Below are 23,660 nucleotides of genomic sequence, written 5' to 3'. Positions count from 1 at the left end.
ATCATGCCAGTCTGGCCCCAGTCCACAGGGGGCCTGGGCCTGGTCTGAGGGCCCCGAGGTGTCTAGGAGGGCATGGGAAAGACAGTGGTGAGCGATGCCAGCTGTGCCACCCCGGCCCCACCATTCCTGGTGAGAGGCAAGGAACTTCTAAGAACAGGCAGAATTTTCTCCCCAGGGCCAAGCCGTCTGGCGCCCAGAAGGTGTATCATGCACATGTCCACCATGATCAGCTGAGACCACACACTGCCTCTGGCTACTGGAAGTGCTGGCCTGTGTTCTGGTTGTTCTTTCTGCCTAAGGAGGCATGGAGTCGGCGGTGGTGGTGAGCATGGCGCATGAGGCACCCTACCCATGCCGCCGCTGAGCCCAGGGGAGCACCGTCCAACTGGAAGGGTTGTGGAACCAGGAAATTTAAAAACCTTGTTCTTTCAAAGCAACTTTTGGAGTCCAAAAAAATGTATAAAACTGTATTTGCCAAGCAACTGCTTTCTCCTTCAAATTACCTTTTCTATGTAGATTTTAAAAGATCTAAGCAACTCCAGTACTTGGGTGGCTGAGTCAGGAGGGTGTGAGTTTGAGGCCAGTCTGCTCACCTAAGATTCTGCCTCAATAAACAACACATGTCATTCTAAACAAAACATCGTCAAGGCTCCAGCGACCTCAGCTCTCCCTCTTGGTCCTGTGGCTCCCTGCGCCTGTCAGAGCTCTGGACAGCCACACAGCACCACAGCCACAGGGCACCTCAGCAACACAGCCCCTTTACAGCCTTCCCAGGCCCCTCCTCACTTGGCCAGAGCCAGCCTTGCCCTCCAGGACCTGGGCTAGACACGCTACCTGCAGACTGGCAGCCTGTTTCTTGTGTGGGCAACAACCTAGTGGGATAATCAGAGGAACTGACCAGAAATTGGAAATCTGTTCTTGCTTCTCTGGACTAGGACCCCAAACAACATGCCCAGCTTGTGTCTGAAATGTCACACGCGTGACCACAGCCACCCACGCTCAACACATACGTCCTACTGGGGCCTCTCTGCACCTCAGAGAACCCTGGGGTGTGACTGCCATCCCCCACCCCCCACTGGCCTTAAGGAGCCTCAATATTTACAGGCTAGTCGCACAAGTAAGCCGGGTCCCCTGGGATTCTGGGGTCCCCTTCAAGGATGGCCCTGAGAGGAAAGCACAGGAGCGGCTGGCCACTGCCCTGCTGCCTGCACAATGCCTCTCCTCACTGCGGTGGCTAGCAAGTGGCACCAGCCTGGGCCACCGGTGGTGGCCAGCCACTGCACATGGCCACTGCCCACCTCTTTCAAGCTCTGGCCCCTCTGGCTGTGGGAGACAGTGGGCCCGTGTTCTAGCAGCGCAGCAGTGGCTGCTGAAAACACTCAGAGTATGGCTGGGCCCCCCCACTGACTGGCCTGGCCTTTGGCACTGCCATGGGCTGCCCCCAGCTCCTGCAGCACCAGATCAGCTCCAGTGCCACCACAGGGGCTCTGATGCCACCAGAGGGCTCCAAGGCCACTGAGGGGCTCCGATGCCACTGGGAGGGGGCTCCGAGGCCACTGGGGGGGTCTCTCAGGCCACTGGGGGGCTCCAATGCCACTGGGGGGCTCTCAGGCCATTGGGAAGCTCCGATGCCACTGGGAGACTCTGAGGCCACTGGGGGCTCTGATACCACTTGAGGGGCTGCGATGCCATTGGGGGGCTCTGATGCCACTGGGGGGCTCTGGGGCCACTGGAGGGGCTCAGATGCCAATGGGGGCCTCAGAGGCCACTGGGGGGCTGCGATGCCACTGGGGGACTCTGATGCCACTGGGGGGCTCTCAGTCTGATGGACCTCAGGAGCCAGGAGCCCAGCCCCAGCCAGCACCCCAGCTTGCCCCAGCCATGCTGGCATGATGAGTGGTACTTCTGAGTTCCAGTGGAAAATTGTGGACTGTGGGGACACAGGACAGGGGGAAGCTAGCTTCTGGGGTGGTCACAGGAAAGACCTGAAGGGGTTCAGCTTGGGGAAACTGAGTCAAGGATCTCGCCCCCAACCCCAGGAAGCCTGAGGTAGGAGGCAAGCAGAGGGAGGGGTTCGGTGCTGGGCACCCAGCCTTTCTCCTGTGGTTACTCACGAGAAACCTCAGCACAGAAACTAGCACCACCATGTCCCCAGAGCCCGTGACCCTGCCACACTCCAGGATGGGGTGGCGGCGGCGGAGAAGGTGCATATCCTGCTAAGGCTCGCCCCCCGCCCCAAAGCCTTTTGTTCCAAAGACTTAAGGCTTGTGATGTGATTTCCAAAGTGATTCAAGACTGCACGCGTTCCACAGCTGCTTCTCAGGAAAGCCCTGCCCACTCCAGCTACACCATCTCACTGGACACTGACTTCTCGGCTCTCTTTCCCACAAGCAAGCAGTTTTTCTGCAGGATCTGCTTCTACCTGGCAGAGCAGGAAGCCCGAGGAAGAGTCTAGAAGCCCGTACCAGCTACCACCTGCTTACACCGAGTGGAGGGCACAGGCGGCGTGGGGGAGCCCCAGGGAGCCCGCCATGGCCTCCAGAGAGGGAGCCCACAGCTGCACACCTCAGCTTCCTCCGGTCCTCCCTGAGCCCCAGAAGGGACCCAGGGTGCCAAGGGACCACTGGGGCAGCGGCGCCAACACATATGGACAGGAAAAGCCCTGCTGCCTGTGAAGAGCGCATTCCTGACGCCCTTTCCAGCGTATTTCGAGAAACATGGGCGTTTCAAAGGCCACAACAGATGAAATGTCAGCTTTGCAAGAAATATCGGCGCGATGCCACATGCAGACACCCGCAACCTCAGACACACTGCTGCCCAGCACCGGAAGGCTGCCAGGGGCCACTGCCCCATAGGGGACTTGGCTAGCATGACATCTGACGCAGGCCAGGGCCGAGAGGGGTGTGAGTCTGGCCTGACCCTAGCCCTGGCTGGTGTGTGTTCCGCTCCATGTCTGCACAGCTGCTGAGATGGGGCTCCTCAGCCACGTGGATAGTCCCTAGCTCGTGCGGCCACTCATGTGCAGGGACAGCACTAGGGCAGCAAGCAGCGGGGCAGGCAGCAAGCCCCACGCTGGCCCTGTCACCCAGGGACTGCTTATGCCTGTGTGCTGATCGCACAGGGGTCCCCGGGCCCCCTCACCTCTGGAGTGTTCTTCTTGAATTCCCGGCTCTGCTCGATGAGCCGCTTTCGAGACTGCTCACTCTCATCTTGCCGGTTCGCCAGTACTGTTGCTGTGGCATCGAGTTCTCTCTGTTGAGAGATAAGCAAAAGAGCAAGGTTATAACCAAGCTTCTGGCACAGGAGCTGGAGGGGTGACGACCCCAGGAATAATTTAACTCATGAGCTAGGGTTGGTAAGGGCTGGGGGGGGTGACACCTGGGCACCCCACACCTATCCCCTAGGCATGGGCCGGCCAGCCAGAAGACACATCTGATTGGCTCTGCCCACAGCACATGCAGAAAAGCTCCCAGCCCATACCCCAGGGGGTCACCGCCCCCCTCCAGGGCTCCAGAGGTCCGCTCCCCAGCTTCCCTTAGGCCTGGGGCCGTGCCTGGTGCCCAGTGCCCGGCTTCCTCCTACTCACAGACACCTCTGCACATATGTATGCACCACGCAGGGGCCCACTTGGGACCAGTACCTGCAACCTGTTTTCAAGAGCAACCTTTAAAAGGTCCCAAGAATGATTGTTTCTACTGTCTTGTGAACTTTGCCCAAGTGAGGTCCCCATCATCAACTTGGGGCATAAGGAGGGGCCGGCGGAGGTGCAGGGCTCTGGGCTGGGCTCTGCACCTCCTGGCCCTGGGGCCTGGGGAGCCATGCCCAAGTAGCCTTTGCCATATGGGTCCAGATGGTGCTCCATTCTGGTGGCAGGAGCACAGACACATGACTATGGCCATCAAAAATCCCAAAACAACAACAGCAACAAACCAACACCATTGTCTTCCTGAGCCACACCAGGACCCAGGCACTGCTCTTCTGGCCTCTACATAGCAGGGCCCACACCCCGCACCCCACACCCCACAGCCAAGGGGAGCCGGGACCTCAGCAGACCCCAGGCTGACAGCCCAGCCAGGCCCAAGAGGAAAAGCCAGCCACAGGCACAGGACGCTTGCTGCCATCTCCCCAGCATCCCTCCCCCCATCTGACACTCTATAACTTCCTTTTTGGTGGAAAACACTCAACAGGCCCAGAAAGTCAACCTGGGCAACATTTCACTGGGTACCAAGATGGGATGGACCATGGCCAGGCAACAAGCTGACAGAGATGTGGAACAAACCCCTAGTAACGCCTAGCGCGCTGTCCACTGAGAAAGCAGACTGGTTGGAGGGAGGGCAAGGGGGAGGAGAAGGGAGAGGGGAGGGGTGGGGGAGGGGAGGGCAGGGGAGGCCTCCACTGCCCCCTCCTCTGCTGTTCCTGGCACTAAAGCAAATCTTGAGCGAACGAGTCCAAAAGAATGCCGTGGGCTAGCATTCAAGAACAGATGTCGAGCTACTGCAGAAGAGAGGGAAACACGGGCCATTTTGACAGACCACATTTGAAACGCATCCCAGGGAAGGGAAGGCAGGGGAAAAGAGCAACCACGGGCAATGTGGCGGAGTGGGAAGGAGAGGGAAGAGGCGCAGCCACAGATAAGCAGAAGGCTTTCAAAAATATAAACAATCTGGTAAGGAGGAGGGCTTGGACGGCTATATTTAAGCCGAAGCAGAAGTTATAAAAGGAGGCTTCGAGAAGGGGGAAGAAAGCCAATATTGAAATATGACAGAGATGAAAAAAAGTTGTTTTGCATTCCAATCACACACAGACAAGAAAACTTAGAGAAAAACACAGTGCGCCCCGGCTGCTTTCAGAGGGCCCCCCACCCTGCCGCTGCTGCATAGAGCCCCCCCCCCAAAGACAGCTGCTGGCTTCACTCCAGCGAGGTGCTGGACACTGGGGGTCCCGCGGTGACTTGGGGGGTCACAGCCTTCCCTCCTGGGAGGGGTGGGGGAAGAGTAGGGAAGAACTGCTTGGGGGCATTACAAGTGAACAGACCCCCAGCTCCCCACCTGTCCCTCTGTCCGCTCTCTGGACAGATGGGCCAGGTGAAAGCCAGCCCACGGGGGATGTCTGCAGAGCAAAGCCGAGTTCCCATCCACGAGGCCACCCGCTGCCCGGCAGTCAGGGCCTCTGTGGGGGCCCATGCTGTGCCCCTCCCCATGCCGGCAGACATATGCAGGCCCACGCCGGCAGCCCATGGAGCTTTCGCACAGTGTCACCACCCGCCACCACGGAAACAGATTGGCACAGCGAGGAGGAGAGCCTGGAGCTCCCACCAGCCCAGATGGGGCCGGGCAGATCCCAGGCTCACAATGTTTGATCGGGTCCCTTTTTCACACACACACACCACCACCACCACCACCACCACCACCACCACCACCACTACATCTTCTGGAAGGAGAGAAAGAGCTTATTCTCTGGAGGTAGGGACAAAGCAGAGGAGGAGACAGCCATTAAATACTAATACTAAGTATTGCTGTATTATCCACTGAGCCTGCTCATACACAGCGTTACCCCTAATGACACATTAAATAAGGGAACTCTATGTTGAGGGGGGCTGAGGGTGGAGGCCCCAACTACAGAGCCCTCAGCCTGTGGGTCATGGGTCCCACAGAAACAGGAGCACAGAGTCCCACACCTATAAGGCATCCCACACAGAGGGCAAAATCACTGGAAATACCCCCATATCCAGTCTACACACCCCATGCCCAGCCTGCACCCCCATGCCCAGTCTGTACCCCATGCCCACCCTGTACCCTTAACCTAGCCTGCATCCCCATGCCCAGCCTGTACCCCCATACTAGCCTGCACCCCTCATACCCAGCCTGTACCCCTGTGCCCAGCCTGTACCCCCCATACCCAGCCTGTACCCCCATACCCAACCTATACCCCCATGCCCAGCCTGCATCCCATGCCCAGCTTGTACCCTGTACCCAGCCTGTACTCCCATACCCAGCCTGTATCCCCCACCCCCAGCCTGCACCCCAATGCCCAGCCTGTGTACCTGTGATTTAACAGAAATTCTTTTTGTAGTTGTACTAGAGTTTGAACTCAGGGTCTCACACTCTAGACTGGTGCTGTACCACGAAGACTTTCCTCCAGCTCTCTCCTGAGCTAGTTTTTTGTATATGGTGATAGATGTGCGCGTACACACACACACACACACACACACACACACACACACACACACGCTGTTTCTTCTACTGAAGTGGCCTCACAGATGTCCACCTGGCCTGGAACATTGATACCTTGACTGCAGCCTCCCAAGGAGCTACGATGACAGTACAAGTCACCAACACCCAGCTTTGAGACAAAACAAAAATGCCTTCCACCCGCCACACATGTACATCAAGACTTAGTAATCCAGCAAAACAGCACCGAATGAAACAACAAGAGCACATGTGAGATTGCCAGTCTGCCCACCAGCCAGCCTCAGACTTCGCAGGAGGAAGGGCCTGGCATGTGGCAGGTATCTTTTGGCTGACCAGTTTGGAACATACATAGTCTCAGCCCATAATCCCAGCTACGCAGGAGGCTGAAGCAGGAAGATGGCTTGAACCCAGGAGTTCTAGACTGTCAAGACAGCTTCTGGTACCATGAGCTGCCACCTGGCTGCAGGAGGAGGGCTTGGTGGGGGTAGCAGCATAGCAGCCCATCAAGGATGATGCCATGGAAGGGCAGGGAGGCCCTGACCCCAGGTCCCAGGGCGCAGCAAGCTGGCAGGGCTAGGAGTAGACACACTAACTCAGAGCACAGCACTGCCCACGAGGCCAAAAGAGCTGAGTGTGTGACTGAGGGCATGCGTGGCCAGGCCTGGTGCTCATGCAGAAGGCTGCAACTTGGCCCTGGACTGCTGGATGTGAGCTGTGCTGTGCTCTCCGGTTCTCCTGCTCCACCACCAGCTGCACAGTAGCCTGGCCCTCCCGTGGGCCTCTTCCTGTGGATCTGCCTCTGGGTGCCACCTGGGGCAGGCCAGCCTCCTGCACGTACCCAGCTCTGGGATGCCCTCACTCCATCCTGTCAAGATTCACTTCTCGGCCAAGCACTGAATATGCATTCAAACTGAGCAGAGAAAAGCTACTGTGGAACCTCATGCCTATTTAAAAGAAACTGCAGCTGGGCATGGTGGCACATGCCTGTCATTCCAGCACTAAGGGGCTAAGGCAGGAGCATCAAGAGTTCAAAGCCCAGGTACAGAGCAAGCCTGTCTCAAAAACAAATTGCAGGGGGAGGGAGGGGGGCATGAGGGACAAGGCAACAAACAGTACAAGAAATGTATCCAATGCCCAACGTATGATACTGTAACCTCTCTGTACATCAGTTTGATAATAAAAATTTGAGAAAAAAAAATAAATTGCAGCCAGGCACCGGTAGCTCATGCCTATAATCCTGGCTACTCAGGAGGCTGAGATCTGAGGATCACAGTTCAAAGCCAGCCCAGGCAGAAAAGTCCGTGAGACTCTTATCGCCAATGAACTACCAGAAAACCGAAAGTGGCGCTGTGGCTCAAAGTGGTAGAGTACTACTAGCCTTGAGCTGAAGAGCACAGGGACTGCACCCAGGCTCAGAGTTTAAGCCCATGACTGACACCCCCAACCCACCCCCCCAAAAAAATGCAGGGTAGAATGAGAGAATTTAGATAAGGTCTAGGGGCTGGGAATATGGCCTAGTGGTAGAGTGTTTGCCTCTCATACATGAAGTCCTAGGTTCGATTCCCCAGCACCACATATATAGTAAACGGCCAGAAGTGGCGCTGTGGCTCAAGTGGCAGAGTGCTAGCCTTGAGCAAAAAGAAGGCAGGGACAGTGCTCAGGTCCTGAGTTCAAGCTCCAGGACTGGCCAAAAAAAAAAAAAAAAAAAAAAGATAAGGTCTAACAGCAGCCATCAATCGCATGGAATGACTCGCCTTAGGTGTGTACATATTAGTCCTTTGGTGCAGGGGAGGTGGGCCTGCAGAGCCCCCACCTCTGAGACTCTTCCTCCTGTGCCCCCATGCAAGCCACAGCCAGATGCCCTGTGGGTGTGTCTTCTGCTCCCTGGGGAGCCCTAGGCTGGTGGGCACATCAGCCTAGGGCTCCCACAAGGCATGAAGGGTGCTCTCTTTGTGTAACCTCACCCTTAATTCAAGGTGTGAGCTCACAGGACTCCACTGTTGGGACCCCCCTTCCCCGCCCTGGCTCGTGGCTGTCCACGGACCCTCCTTCTCCAAGCCCCAGTGTCTTCCTCGAAGTGGGACCCCAGTCCTCCACAGCACTGGCACAGGCAGGCAGTTAGAATTTGCTAAGTAAAATAACAAGCTCAAGAGGGGGGCAACTACATGAACCACAATGACAAACACCCAGGAAACATGCGTGGAGTTCCCTCAGGAGAGCAATTCCAGGCCCAAGTCAGAAAGAGGCAGCTGCAAGGAAGATGACAGTCAGGTCCCACAGCCGGGCTGCAGAGAACTGTCTGCAGTGACCCAGGAGGCTGGGTCTTGGAGGTGGAGCCCCAGAGGCCCTGCAGAGGGCAAGATGCATGTGCCCCATCGTGGCTCCGCCATGAGAGGCGACCCAGGAAAACAAGGGGGACAGGAATGTGAAGTCCAGCAGGGATTCGGGGAAAATCACAGGGCAGACTGACTGCTATGAGAACTCCCACGCAGGAGTGGCTGAGGCTGTCTCCCTGACCCCCCCACCAGCCCCTCTGCACAGCCGGCTTGCCTCTCCAGCCGCACACGTGAGCCTGATATGGATTATTTCTTGGTTCTGAGTCCCACAGTTCAGAGAGAAGAACTGGAAGCAGCTGCCAGGGCAGTAACACTGGCTGGGACACGTGGACGGGTGCCGGGGGTATTGCCCCCACACACGTGCACACACGTATAACACTTTGATATGGGACTCAGTGACTATGGTACCAATTGAGAAAATCAAATCAGATCAGATCAACCGCAAAGAGCTGAGTCCCCACTTCTCACAGCAGCTCCTGTGAACTGCTGGGGGAATGGGAGGGAATGAGACATCTAAGGAGCGCACAGAGACTTTTTTTTGGGTTTTATTTTTCACCCCATCAAAACCCACCCTGCAAAGACAAAAATGCCAGATGCATCCGACAAGCCTGGCGCTCTGCACAAGACTTGCTAGACTCCCATTTGAGCAGCGAGACGTGAGAGACGGCGTCGCGGGGCTGCATAATGAACGGAGTCCATCGATCTGCACTGTGGGGGCGGCGCAGGCATCAGAGCCAGGGCAGGGAGGGGACGCCCCCCCTCTTGTGGAGGGGAGGGTAACTGGGCTCTACAGCTAAACTGGACCATGTAAAAATCTCTCATCTTCCCAAGTAGAAAACCCGTGCTCCACAGGCTATGTGTGGCTTGCCGTCCTTGGGCTCACATGCACTGCAGGGCGCAGAACTGTTCCTTCTCCGAGCTGCCGTACGCCCCTCCTCCCCTCACCACCCCCAGGTCCATCTGGTGGTCTCCGCATGTTGATGATCCCCGTCTGCCTGGGCCCCCCACTGTTTTCTTCCACGTTTTCTTGCTCCAGGTCCGACATAGGGGTGCCCTTGACTGGGCCCATATTTCTGCACCCAGGAGCCACCTAGGCCACAGCGTGGAACCCACCCTAGGAGACAGAGGAAGGGCTGCTCAAGTTGGCCCACTCTTAACAGCCTCTTCCCATGGGCCTCAGGACAAGGAAACTGCAGCCCCCAACATGCCTGGCCTGCTCCCTTGACTTTAATTAGGCCTGTTTGTTTTTACGCGGTTCCTGAGACTTGAACTCGGGCCCTTAACTTTTTCTGCACAAGGCTGGTGAGCTACAATTTGAGCCATGCTGTCACTTCTGGCTGGTTGGAGATAAGTTTCATGGGGCTTTTCTGCTCAGGCTGGCTCTGAGCTGCAATCCTCACGTCTCAAGCCTCCTGAGTTACTAGGATTACAGGCGTGAGCCACACTCAGTACCCTCTCAGACAAATTTAGTGTGCATAGAAATGTATATAACACAGTACGCTCTTTAACCAACACTAAAACCAAGAATAAGTCAGCTGCGGTGGTGCACACCTGTAATCCCCACACACGGGAGGGAAAGCAAGACAGGAAGATGGGGGATTCCATGACAGCCTGGGCCACACAGTAAGACATGATTTAAAAACAAAACAAAACAAAATACAAGGCTGCGAATGTGGCTTAGTGGTGGAGTGCTTGCCTAACATGCATGAGGCCCTGGGTTCAACTCCTCCATACCTACATAAATCTACAAGGAAAAAAACAAACAAGGAAAATCTACAAGGAAAAACACAAACAAGACAGGCCAAAGGGAACTTGTTAAAAGTGAAGACTGTCTATCTGAGTGGGTTTGGGGGGAGGGTTCAGAGCTGAGCCATCCCCTCCCCTCTCCTGCCCAGTCCAGTGACCTGCCTGCAGCCGTGGCTCAGCGGACACTGGAGCTCAGAGAATGCTCAGACGCATCCTGGGCTGCGTTCAGAATGGGGGAGATGGACGGCTGCCTGATAACCAATAGGCGGAACCTTGGCAACTGCATCAACTGAATGGGGTCCAGATGGGGTCCCTTGCTATGAGAGGCTATAGAAGGGTGAATTAAGAAGCACCCATGGATTTGGAGGTCAAAGCAGCCACACTTCAATGGTCAGCAGTCTCATGTGGCTGGTGGTCACCCTGTCTGGTGCTTGTCCCACCAGCGGGGAGCATGTGCAGGTGGACGGTGCTGGACCACGGAGGCCCAGCATGGAGTAGGTGCTGCCAGGGCCCTTAGCAGAAAGCCATGCTGTGCCCCTTCCTCTCTTCCAGAGCTGGGGGGCCAGGTCATCACAGGGAAAAGAAGATAAGGCCAATGAGGAGCATTGCATTCTGATCTCAATATAATGGTGCACTGCCAACAGGAATTGCCCTGCTCTTGTCGGCGCTGGCGAAAATATTTTCCTCTAAGTATTTGTTTCAGAAATAAGCCTTTAATTTGAGCACTTTAGGAGCCAAAATTTCTGTCTGTTGAAAATATTTATCTCCATTGTTTGGCAGGAATCAATTTGTTAGGGCACCAGCCACTCTGGCAAAGGTTCCCTCCGCTTCTGTGGGAAAGAGCCGGAGGCAAAGCCAGCCCACGGCTCCAGTGCTCGGCTGGGGCGGCCCCAGCCATGAGCAGCTGCCAAGAGGGCCAGCTGCGAACTGGGGGGCCAAGCGCGTCTTGAGGTGCGTGTGCACCTGGGTGGAGATGCTCTGGGGTCACTTGGAACACGTGAACGGGCAGGGCAGGCGGCTGGCTTGCTCTTTTTAGAATCAGGATAGGCTGTACTTAATTTTACTCTGTGAATGACAGACTTGGAACTCAGTATTTCTGCACACTGACCCCATTCCCAGGAGCTAGGCTTGCCCCACCCGGGGACATCAGTAAGTCTAGGAAGCGACTGGGGTGCCCAGAAAACGTGGGGGCGGCCTAGGCTCCCTGTGGATTGGATGCTTCCTGGTGACAAGAATTTGGGCAAGTCACCAGGCCTCACTCCCTAGCCCGCCGGTAAAATAATCTCACCTGCCTTAACTCCCAGAGCTGCTGGAAAAGACACCTGACGTAAGGAGTGAGTAGCCAAGTGTGGTGAGGCACATCTGTAACTACAGCCTTCTGGACGCTGAAGCAGAAGGAGTGCTAAGTTTAAACCCACCCTGGGCTACATAGAGAAAACCTGTTTTAAAAAATATTAAAAAGCTGGGTGCCGGTGGCTTACACCTGTAATCCTAACCACTCAGGTGGCTGATATCTGAGAATTATGGTTCCAAGTCAGCCCTGGAATAAAAGTCTAGGAGATTCCATCTCTAAAATAACCAGAAAGGGTTGGGCCGGAGGTATGGCTCAAGTGGTAGAGCACCAGCAGAACAAGAGCACAAAGCTAAGTTCAAGCCCCAGTACCTGCCAAAACAAAAAGAGCTAAGAATGAGGAAAAATTCTTACCAGGTTTAAAAAAGTTGCCCAGAGGGCTGGGGATATAGCCTAGTGGCAAGAGTGCCTGCCTCGGATACACGAGGCCCTAGGTTCGATTCCCCAGCACCACATATACAGAAAAAACGGCCAGAAGCGGCGCTGTGGCTCAAGTGGCAGAGTGCTAGCCTTGAGCGGGAAGAAGCCAGGGACAGTGCTCAGGCCCTGAGTCCAAGGCCCAGGACTGGCCAAAAAAAAAGTTGCCCAGAAACGGTGGGAGATACAAGGCCCCTCTCTGAGGATGAGATGATGTGCTCAGAGCACCACGCTTAGTGCCCCCTTTCCAGTTCGGTGGGGGGTGGGGGGGGCACTCAGAGACAGCCCATGGAGCTAAAGCATTCACAACTGGAGGTGAGGTGCTAATAACTTCATTTTGGAGCCGCCAGGTTTGGGGCTTTTTTAAAATCACAGCTGTGGCTTGCACAGAACTCTACCTGTGGCTACATTCCCTTCTCACATTTTAATTAGCAAATAAAAAACTCCAAAACACTCTCAGTGTTTTTGCCAGGAATTTAGAAGTCACAAGATGCCAAGCTCACTCCTTGGGAAACCAGAGCAGTCAAACACTCCCAGGGTGAGGGGTGAGCCTGGAAGAGAGTGGCCCGCGGAAGGACACTGGCTAGGAGGTGCCACTGCTCAACTACTTTCCCTTTTATTTTATTTGTTTATTTACTTATTTACTTTTTTTTTTTTTTTTGCCAGTTCTGGGCCTTGGACTCAGGGCCTGAGCACTGTCCCTGACATCTTTTTGCTCAAGGCTAACACTCTGCCACTTGAGCCACAGCACCACTTCTGGCCGTTTTCTATATATGTGGTGCTGGGGAATCGAACCCAGGGCTTCATGTATACGAGGCAAGCACTCTTGCCACTAGGCCATATTCCCAGCCCACTTATTTATTTTTATTGCATTTAGTTTCCAAGATTTTCAGGGTTGTGTGTGAGGCGCAAGTTTTACAACCCCCTGCCACTGGATGTGCTGGCCATGAAGAGCAGCACCTGCCGAAAAGCTGAGGGATGCCGGAGGTCTTGGGTGCTCCTGGCCTGGGCACCCAATGGGCACCGATGGCTCCTGTGCCTCAAGTAGAGCTGTGAGTTTAAAGGAACCCTTGAATCCTCAGAGCGCCGTTCCCTCCCAGCCATGCCTGATGTGAGGGATATCCAGTGAGGCAAACACTAGAAGTGTGGCGTCCCCAGAATGGGACTTCAGAGAGCTGTCCTCCCATCCTGCCCCAGGGTGGGGGGTGGGGATGTGGGGGGGTGGAGAGAAAGGGGGAGGGAGAGAGAGGGCTCTTAGCTCAGACCCTACAAAGCCAGCTAAGGAGCTACAGGGCAGCACTGGGACAGCAGTTAACAGGTGCGATGACAACACTGCGGCTCTGCCTCAGCCGCATCCTGGGGGGTCTCCTCTGGACCCCCAGGGACAGCTCCGGGAGGCAGGAAATTATGCCAATTACAAATGTCCCCAATCTCCTGATGGCTGCTCCAAGTTCAAGTCCTCCTTGTCTGTGTGTACTTAGTCTGATTCACTTCTTAATTACACCAACTTCACAGTGCGTTTTCTCTACCAAGCGCGGCCAGAATATTGCTCGGGGCCTTCAGGTTACAGAGAGCTATGCAGCATGGCTCCAGGGGCAGTGGGGAGGTGTAGGCTCTCCTAGGCTCAGAATGTGGTCTAGTAAAAGTCCCCCTCTACCCAGCCCGCTGCTCTCCACATGACCACCAAGCCTGGACTCGGGGACACTGACCACGTGGTGTCAAAAAGCCACATGGGCCACACTGGTCTTGCACTTCTGCTGGCTACTTTCCTGCCTACTTCATTCCATCACAGGCCGAAGCCACGGGCAGCAAGGTCTGGGCAGCAGCAGTGGACAGGGCTCTGCAATGCTGTGTCCACCCATGGTACTGCCGTCTGTGCCCATCGTGGGCACTGCCCTTGGCCGGGACAGCCTCAAGAGAAAGGAAATTCACCACAGGTCCAAGACTTTCCTGGTCCCCCTGGCCATGCCCCAGGCCTATGTGTGCTGCTGTGTGGTCCAGCACCCCAGAGTCCACCCACTTGTAGATCACAACATGAGCTATGTGGGTCCGGCAAGAGCGAGGCCTGGCTGTCGGGAAGACGGCCCTGGACAGGTCCAGCAGGCGGCGAGGGTCCTGGACTAGCCACCAGACAACTAGTGGAAGGGACAGTGCTGCCCACAAGGCCCCAGGGCCTTCCGTTGGGAGGACTGCAAGCAAAGGACTTTGAGACTCCATGTCAGGGGAAGGGCAGGAAGGAGGGAACTTTCCAGAGGCATGGAATGGGTAGAGGTATTAAAAGTCACTTCTGTAGCAGCTTATTGGCTCATCTTTTGCCTCCCCGAGATGATCAACAGCACGCTGCTGTGCCCGTGAGACCACGGGTGGCCCTGCTGTCCGTGGGCTAGGCGCTGGACACGGCCAGGCAGCGAGCCCAAGAGCCAGCTCCACTACAGTGGGCCTCTGGGAAGCTTGTTGGGCTGGGCTGATGGTAGGGCCGAGTGCCCTGGGAACCCACCAACCTCTCTGCCTCCTCCTTGGCCCCTCCACCAGGAAGTGGAGTGGCCTGGCCTTGTTGGGGACAGGTCTGCTTTTAAACAGGGACACCTCCTGGCACCACCGTTGTCATCAGTCACAGTCACCAAGAAAGAGACCCAGGGGACAGGCTGGAGGCAGCCGGTGTGGTCACCAGCACGGTGTGGAGGCGTGGTTCCGGGAGGCCAAGGCTCATGGGGCCTGGCACGCGGGGAGAAGGGGCTGGAGAATGGGCTGCAGGCCGCCCACTGCTGTGAGCTGGTACGGGTGAGGGGCAGGCCTGCAGACTGGGCAGCCACCAGGACCCGGAGGGAAGGAGGCAAGACCTGTCTCTGAGAGTCTCCAACCAGCTCTGGGAATTCGGTAAATACAGGTAGCTGCCCCAAGATGAGCCAGGAGGCTGGAAGTGTGAGCTGGCACCTCACCGTGGAGGAGACCAGCCAGCCCAGGCTCCGGGCCCCCGCCCGAGAGCTCCCGGGGATCCCACAGCCCGGCGTCAGCTGACCTGTCAAAGCTGACTTCGGGAATAAAAATGGAAAGGCCGAGTGGCAGCCGTAACATGGAATTTCCTTGTTTTTATTAGTTTAAGGCTCTTAAAGAGTAACTTTTACATTGGGGAAAACTTCTCAAATATGTCCTACTTGAAACTGAGCTCCGGTTACCTCTCACATGGTTTCAATCACTCGGCTTGCCAATTCCACTAGTTATCAAAGGGCATTTGTGGTTTAAAGCAAGGACAGGCTCCCCTCCAGTGCGTCTGCCGTTCCCAGCTCCCCGACTGACCTCCGGCTGCCAGGGAGGCCTCACGGCGGCTGGGCTGGCGTCACTCCCTCCTGGCCAGCGGGCTGGGGACAGGCGGGCAGGTGGGTAGTGCCTCTCACCCTAACACAGGGGCCACACAGGGCTAAGGGTTTCAGCCTTCCCCACCCCCAAACAGAAACCACTAATAGAGCCAGCATGGTAGCACACACATGTAATCCTAGCACTCAGGAGGCCAAGGCGAAGGGATGGAGCACTCCAGGCCAACCTGAGCTGCATCCTGACGGCTTGTCTAGTGAGGCCCTGGGCTCAGCCCCCAACACCCCTGAGAAATCCCGCTTCCAACCTCAAAACTGACACGTCACAGCCAGGATCACAGAATCCTCCAGAAACACAGGCACACCAAGACCCCAGATCTGCCCTCCAGAGGCAAGTCTGCTTACTCAACAGCTGAGTCAATGGTGATTTGGGGGTGCCACACCACATCCTGTTGGCACCCCGGTGTCAACTCTGCAGCCGGTCACCATAGGAATTTAAACCAGGAAACGTGAGGCCCTCTTCTAGGGAGGCCACACAGCATCTCAGCATCCCTGGCTCTAACAGTGACAGACGCAAGGACCAGGGCCACCAAACCTCCCGGAGGTCCACCCAGCCACACCCTGCCCATGTTCCCACAGGGTGGGGGGCCTGGGAGGTTGGTAGAGAACAATGTGGGGCGCTTGCAGCCTCCGTGGAGTGCAGAACCCTGTCTTGTTTGTGTAAGGGAGGTGACTGGAGATGCATGGAGGTGTGCGGGGGTGACTGAGATGTGTAGGGTGACTGGGGGTGACTGGAGATGCGTGGAGGTGTGCGGGGGTGACTGGAGGTGTGTGGAGCTGTGCAGAGGTGACTGGGGGTCACTGGAGGGTGTAGGTGACTGGGGGTGACTGGAGGTGTGTGGAGTGACTGGAGTTGACTGGAGATGCATGGAGGTGTGCAGAAGTGACTGGAAGTGTGTGGGGTGACCAGGGGTGACTGGAGATGCATGGAGGTGTGTGGGGGTGATTGGGGTGACTGGAGATGCATGGAGGTATGCGGAGAGGACTGGGGGTGACAGGGTGACTGGAGGTGTGCGGAGGGGACTGGGGGTGGCTGGAGATGTGTGGAGATGTGCAGAGGGGACTGGGGGTGACTGGAGATACGTGAAGGTGTGTGGGAGTGACTGAGGGTGACTGGAGATGCGTGATGGTGTGCGGAAGGGATTGGGGGTGACTGGAGATGCATGGAGGTGTGTGGAGGGGACTGGGGGTGACTGGGGGTAACTGGAGATGTGTGGAGGTGTGTGAAGGGGACTGGGGGTGACTGGGGATTACTGGAGATGTGTGGAGGTGTGTGAAGGGGACTGGGAGTGACTGGGGGTGACTGGAGATGTGTGGAGGTGTGTGAAGGGGACTGGGGGTGACTGGGGATTACTGGAGATGTGTGGAGGTATGCGGAGGGGATGGGTTCCACAGAGGCGAGTGGAGCGTGGGGCCCGAGCAGAGGCTCAGCCTGGGAGCTGGCATCGAGTTCTCTACAGCCAGTGAGGCTGGAAGGGCAGCCGGGCCTGGGGGGATGCATGCTGGCTGCTGGGGAGGCTGGGAAGGGTGGCCAGTCACACAGCCACAGCCACTAGTATTTTTGGTATAAAGCAGTTGCTAAAATTAATTTTAGTCTGAAACTTGATGAATTCTCAGTCATGGAATTAACAGGTTTCACATGAAAAAAAATCACTTGATTAAAAATAAATGTTTTTGCTGGGAGATTTGGAGCCTGTCTGTTCCTAATAAAGTCAACATGAAGTTTCTTTGTTTTAGAGGACTGTGGGCCTTTCTGTCTCTTTGGGGAAGAGCAATCCCTACCAGGTGCCCATGCCAAGACTGGCGCAGCAGGGCCGTGGGCATCGCCCCTGGAGCTCCCACTCCGCTCCCACTCGTCTTCACATCTGCCCTAGCTCATGGACTGCACCCCCTGCCCACAAGGTCAAAGTCAGTGGCTCCACAGCCAGCTCTGACATAGCCCCTGCCTCGCTGTGCTGGTGACACAAGGAAACCTGGGCCCTGAATCACAGCCCTCTGCCACCACGCAGGGCTTGAAAGCGATCAGCGCGAGGTCTCCAGGGGGCAAGCCTGGCCAGCAGGTCCATGTGCGGGAGCCTGTACATCACCTTCAGGGGTTAGAGTGTCAGAGGCCCGCGTAGACTTTTGCCCCAGAACTCTATAAACCATCAAACATCCGGAAGCGGAGACATGATTCAGGTGGTAAAGCATCAGCCTTGAGTGGAAAAAGCCAAGCAAGACCTCAAGGCCCTGAGTTCAAACCCTAGTATCAGCACCAAAGGGGAAAAGCAATGCAGGCTGCTACTTTGGCCCTGGGAGCCTGAGGAATCAGCAGGCCTGAAGCCTGTCATCCACCCAGGCACAGCCACATGAAACCAAAGCTCCCCAGCCAGGCCCCCGGCCAGGTCCCTGCCAGCCCGGTGCTCAGGAGCCGGAACTCAAGGCCAGGCTCAGGCTCACTCAGCTCCTCAGGCTGTGCTCCCAGCGGCTTTGCTGTCGGGGTTCACACCACAGTGCGGTTATAATGGGGTGACCTAGATGAGCTCCACCTCTTGGAACAGCTACAGACCTCCCAGAAACGCACTTCCCGGGTAATTTCTAAAGTGCCAGAGGAGCCAAGGCTCTGACATCCGTTCAACAATCAAACGCGATGTGCACCCTAGGGCTGTCGGCCCTAGAAGCATCTTTCAGAGTCCCCCTCCAAATGCCCAACTGTGCACCTTTGCCGTTTTATTTAGACCAGCAATAAAGCACGCCATTAGGAATCTGAGGGGCTGAAAATGCCTAAGACCTGGCTTGCATTTGACTTCGCTTTGCCAAAGCTCCTTCATTCTTCAAAACCTGGGTGGCAATTCATGTCTAAGGAAATGAATGAGATTCTGGTCACACCTTGCATAACTTTCTGAGGAATTATAATAGCATAATACTTGTCAGCTAATGGGGGAAAAAAAGAAAGAAAAAGAAAAACCAACACACACACACTGAACATCCCCTAGCCAGCAGCATACCCGGGGCTCGACACCAGGGCCAGGGAGCTCCCGGTGCATGGAAAGGGCTGTGCCCAGACACCGGACTGGGCAGCGCCGGAGCAGAAATTGCTGTTTATTTACAACATCTCCAAAGCGCTGCTGATTCTCACTTGAATATATATTTCACACAGTACCAAAACTTTTAAATATCCACAAGAAGATTTCATTTTTATAGGCAATAAACATTAAATCTAAAGGACTGGAACATAAAAAGTGTTTTAATACCATATAAATCACCTTTCCCGAGACAGACTAAATCTCCGAAGGTTTTAAGGACTGCCATATAAATTTTTATGGCAAATTATCTACCTAGAAATTATCTGCATGAGATGCGCTTTCTCTCCCCTGCTTATTTGCATATTGCTGACAATCTTCTCAATCACGCCGATCCCATTTGAATTTGGGGAGCCTGGTGGGGGGAAAGGCAGGCACTGGGCCTAGTACATGGTGATACCCCCTCGGCCTCTCCCTGGTTAGACCTAGGTTCCGATTTGCCACCTCAGTCTTTCACAAAGCCACAGCACTCATAAGAGGCTCCTCCCCAGGCGTCTCTTGGCCCATTGGCTGGCCAGTCTGACTGCACAGCAGTGCTAGAAGTGGTGTTTCTAGAACTTTCCATCTACAGAGCAACTATCTCACATGTGGTTTTTGTTTTCCAGATTCAAATGGAAAAAAGGAATCCCAACAAAAGCATAAATTAAGATTGTTCTATCAGAAAGTAGCATATGATGTTAATCAACAAACGTTTTATGATATTAGTGAGTTATAAAATTTACAACCTGCCCAGAACATACATAGAGACTGAGGGGGCCACTTCCTCCTGGAGCCGCTCTCTAGCCACAGAACGAGGGAAACTCCCAAACAGGCCTACTTCGGCCTGTGATTAATCTCCGCCAGCTTCTGAGGAAGAAAACCGAGAAGGGGCTCGGCAAGGACTCCCTGCTTTTATTCCTATAATAAATATTAAAGGAACTTTGTTGTCTTTCATCTTAGATACTTTTAGGCCTTTGAATGACCCAAAAATTTAAATACAGCTCTCCCCCATTTTCTTGCAGGGCCTAATTAACCATGAAAAATGGATGCAGTAACACAATTCTGCACAGAAAGAGAAGACACAATTTGGCAAAGGGGCAGTGACTTCAGCTTGAAGACCTGAGCACTGCCCACAGAAGGAGGGATGAGGGAGGGCATGCATGAACAGCCACGCACTTCTGGAATAAAGACCCACATAGGTTTTTAGGCTGTGCGATGAGCCCATCTGCCTCCAGCTCACTGCAAATTTTTCTTGTTGAAGTGGCAATTTCTGTCCTGGATGTCTAAATGAGGGTAATTAGAAGCCCACAGTAAGTTCTGGAAAATGGCTCCACCAGAAGACACGAGGATACGATGCCAGAAATGCTCTGTTTTGTAAATGAAGGGGGGTAACATTTTGTCTCCAGATTAAAAGACACTGATGCCAACGAACAGCAGCTTGTGTAATCTTATTTAAAATGTGCTAAAGCATTACGCCACCCGGCCAAATGGAAGCAAAAGGATTGATAGATACCAAGCCTAGGATTGAAAGAAGCAGTGGGTGCATGGCTGCAGGGCGTGCTCTCCTGAACACACCCGGCAGTCCTGAGCCATCAGACAACGAGGTTGGGGGCCCTCGCCTCCCTCCAGTGAACTGGTAGGCCCAAAAGCTAAACCCAGGGCCCTCCACCCCAACATCCCCATGGAACAGAATACAGCAGCCCAAAAAGAAAGACAGAACCATCCACCCCTTCTCAGAGGTCAGCCAACCTGACACAGAGGACAAGACACCCCACAGCAGCACCCACCACGCACAAGTCAGCACCTACACCAAATGGCTCTTGGGTCACCATGGGAGCTACTTGGGAATCACAGAGAGGACAGTGGCAGCTTAAGGCCAGCTGGGCAAAAGTTCAAGGCCCTGCCTGAAGGGGGGAGGGGAAGGGACTAAAAGCAAAAGGGCTGGAGAGCTGGAGACTTGGTTCAAGTGGCAGAGCACCAGCCTGGCAAGCTCTAGGCTTTGTGTCCAATCTATAGTTCTTTGAATTTAGAGAGAAATAAAAAAAATAGCCAACTTATCCTCAAATTTATATTTGAACCCTACAACCCCAAATCTGTGCAGCCTTCATCTTGTTTGGCCCCCACCCCCACCGCTGGTGTGTCAGACCCATCCAGACCCTCAGAAGTCCGCGTCCCACGACTGCCACTCCAAACAGGGCAGCCGACCAAAGCTGCCTTGGGGGTCCACATCCTATGATATTCCTAATTAAACGTCTTTGGGAAGAGAATTATAGGATGCACAAAGTTCCAAGAGGTTCTGCCACAGGCAAGTGTTTTACACGAGATACAAAAATTATATTCCAAAAAAATTCTGCTAAATGATCTAACACTAGATAAGAATTAAAACATCTTACTTAAGTGACAAAAGAACTGAGTTAAAAATAAGAAGCCAGTAACAGCCTAAACAATGTCAGGCCACACTTCAGAAATAAAGAGCTCACATTAGCTCACAATGTGAGAGGCAGGAGATTTGCACAAGCCGTGGCCACATAAGGGTTCAAAGTCACCCAGTGCAATTCATTAAATTGCCACATTAAATGATACTGGAAGAAACGCAAATCAGAACAGAAGGGAAAAAAATGGGTTTGTGTCCTAGCGGGAGCTAAAAGGCATAATTTAGAAACCAGTGGCTATTTTTTAACCAACACATATATATATGTTACATTTTTCACAGATTCACCATTGAACCTGGTACTAAACTGCAAAAGCATCATCTGCATCAGGTAAAGCCACCAGGGGCCACCGCTTACATCTGCAGTCCTAGCTCCTCGGGAAGCTGAGACAGGAGAATCAAGCAAGGTTCAAGGCAAGCCCAGACAGCAAAGCTCCCAAGACCTTTATCCCAGTTAACCACCAAAAGGCTGGACTGCAGCTGTGGAACAAGTGGTAGAGCACCAGCCTTGCTCAGAAAAGCTCAGGGGCAGCACCCAGGCCCTGAGCTCAAGCCCCAGGACTGACAACAACAACAATAAATCCCCAAAACTCTTGGTCCTGGGTCCTGCCAGGTGCTCTGACTCCACCTGGAAATAGGGAGGGGACACAGGCCCAACCTGTGAGTGGGGTCTGATCCCCAGCCCTCACATTCTGGGGCTACTGCCGTGAGCCACAGACTCCCAGGGATGCCCTCTGGGACGGCTGGACACTGTCAGCTTTGGGGCTCCCCACCCTGCTGTGGGCACTGCCACTGGCCTTGGGGATACGTGCCCACACCAGCACACCCCACACCGGCACACCCCACAACTGGCACAGGGGCTCACACCAGCACATAGGCCCTGCACCAGCACACAAGGCCCACACACTGGCACACTGGCCCTGCACCAGCACACAGGCTCATACTGGCACATGGGCTCTGATTACCAGGCAGACCTGCCACATCTCTGTATGAAAATAGCTCTGCAAGGCGTCAGAGCTGAGCAAAGGTGGGGACAGCGAGGTTGCTGCAGTGCCCTGCCATGGTTGGCTGGACCATGGTACCACAGTCCCGTCCCCCACCCACACCCCAGGAACCGCTGAGCCACCATGCCACGAGGAAATCTGGGCTACACTCCGCAGGGCCATCTCACAAATCCTTTAAGGCTTGAAGCGGCTGAAAATGACCAGAGAAGACACCCAACAAACAACATGCCCTTGGGGACAGGAAGTCAGGATAGGGAGGGGCAACTCTCTCGATACCCCTTCAGAAGACCCCAGGGAAGCAGTCTCTGGGCACCCATCTTCTGATCTGCACAATGGGGTTCTTGTGAAACTGGACTAAATTCAACGCGCACGTGCGTGCGAGCATGCGTGCATGCGTGTGTGTGTGTGTGTGTGTGTGTGTGGTGGGGCTTAAACTCTGGGCCTGGGCTTGAACTCTGTCCTTGAGCTCTTCAGATCAAGGGTAGCACTCTACCACTTAAGCCACAGCACCACTTCCGGTTTTCTGGTGGTTAAATGGAGATAAGAGTTTCACAGACTTTCCTGCCTAGGCTGGCTTTGAACTGTGATCCTCAGATCTCAGCCTCTTGCGTAGCTAGGATGACAGGCGTGAGCCACCTATGTGCCAGACCCTGGAGCGGCTAAGACTCACTCATGTGTCACCTGTGCAATCCAGGAACAGCAATAACCCAGCAAGAGTTAAGTTAAACAGAAGTCCCTAGGAGCCCACAGTGGTGTATAAATCTAGAAACAAATCTCCTGCTTGGGCAGGGCAGGTTAGCCAGGCACAAGAAGAGGCTCTGTGTGTGTGTGTGCTCCTGACTTCCAAGGGTATCCATAGGGGCTTTGACCTTGCACAGGCCCCCTAGAGCAAGCATTCAAAGGAAGCCAGGATGGCTTCCACAGATGCCCGTGGCCCCAGGCTTGTTAGCAGAGGCTATTCTCACCCTGCTCGGCCGCAGGGCTTGACCATGTCCACTGACAGGTCCAGAGCCATCCGGCTGGTGAGGATCAAGAAGCCCCACCTGGAGGACACACCACCAAGTGCTGAGGCAGCCAGGGATATGGAAGCCATGGCAGGTGTTACCTCTCTACCTGTCACCCCCTCCACTCAGTAGCAGAGGACGGATCTCTGCCCACAGCACAGGACCTGGCCACCAAACACCCTCCCCCCCCCACACACACACATACCCAGCACAGCCCCTTCCACAGTCCCCAGCGTGAATATCCAGCTGTGTGACCTCAGGCCACCTGCCTGGCCTGGCCTTGGGGCCACGGCACTCGGCCTGGGCCTGGTGGATGCCACACTGGCTGCTGGGAGTGTAGCCTGTGTGTGGTGATCAGCAGGAGGGCAGAGGGGCAGGAGGCCACGTAAGCCACCTGCGAAGGCCAGCACCATGGGACAGCAAGGGGTCTGCAACCACGCAAGGCCCCATAGAAGAGGATGCCGGCACATGGAATGCTTGCTTTAGTGGAGGGCACCATTGGGAGTTTCCCCAGGAGAGCCAGCCCCTCAACTTGCCCACTGAATGTAGCATGTGCATGTGCAAAGAGCCTGTGAAGAGTGTGTGATCGTCCAAGGATGATCCTCCTCAGGAAACACAGCAGGGCACCATTAAAATTAAAGACTAGCTCCTTGATGCCGGGCTCCAAGCAAGCGTGGGCATGGTAGGGTCTGGTAGCACTTGCTTAGGACCCGGGGGAATCTATGCCCACCCCCAGGACCAAGTCCTTATCTCTGGCATTTTCTCTCC

The 23,660-nt window shown here is 54.9% G+C and overlaps 1 protein-coding gene across 12 annotated transcripts in view; it reads right to left on the bottom strand.

The window, feature by feature from the left end:
• Positions 1-23,660, bottom strand: part of Cux1 (cut like homeobox 1) — a 248,132-nt gene that overhangs the window by 182,646 nt on the left and 41,826 nt on the right. For all 12 annotated transcript variants that reach the window (XM_048368674.1, XM_048368665.1, XM_048368693.1 and 9 more), the window contains exon 2: positions 3,142-3,252. In XM_048368674.1, coding sequence (XP_048224631.1) covers positions 3,142-3,252 — 111 coding nt within the window. The remainder of the gene's footprint in view (positions 1-3,141; positions 3,253-23,660) is intronic.

This window comes from Perognathus longimembris, chromosome 1 (assembly GCF_023159225.1).
Source record: "Perognathus longimembris pacificus isolate PPM17 chromosome 1, ASM2315922v1, whole genome shotgun sequence".
Taxonomy (NCBI): Eukaryota; Metazoa; Chordata; class Mammalia; order Rodentia; family Heteromyidae; genus Perognathus; species Perognathus longimembris.
This window is presented reverse-complemented; position numbering and strand designations above follow the sequence as displayed.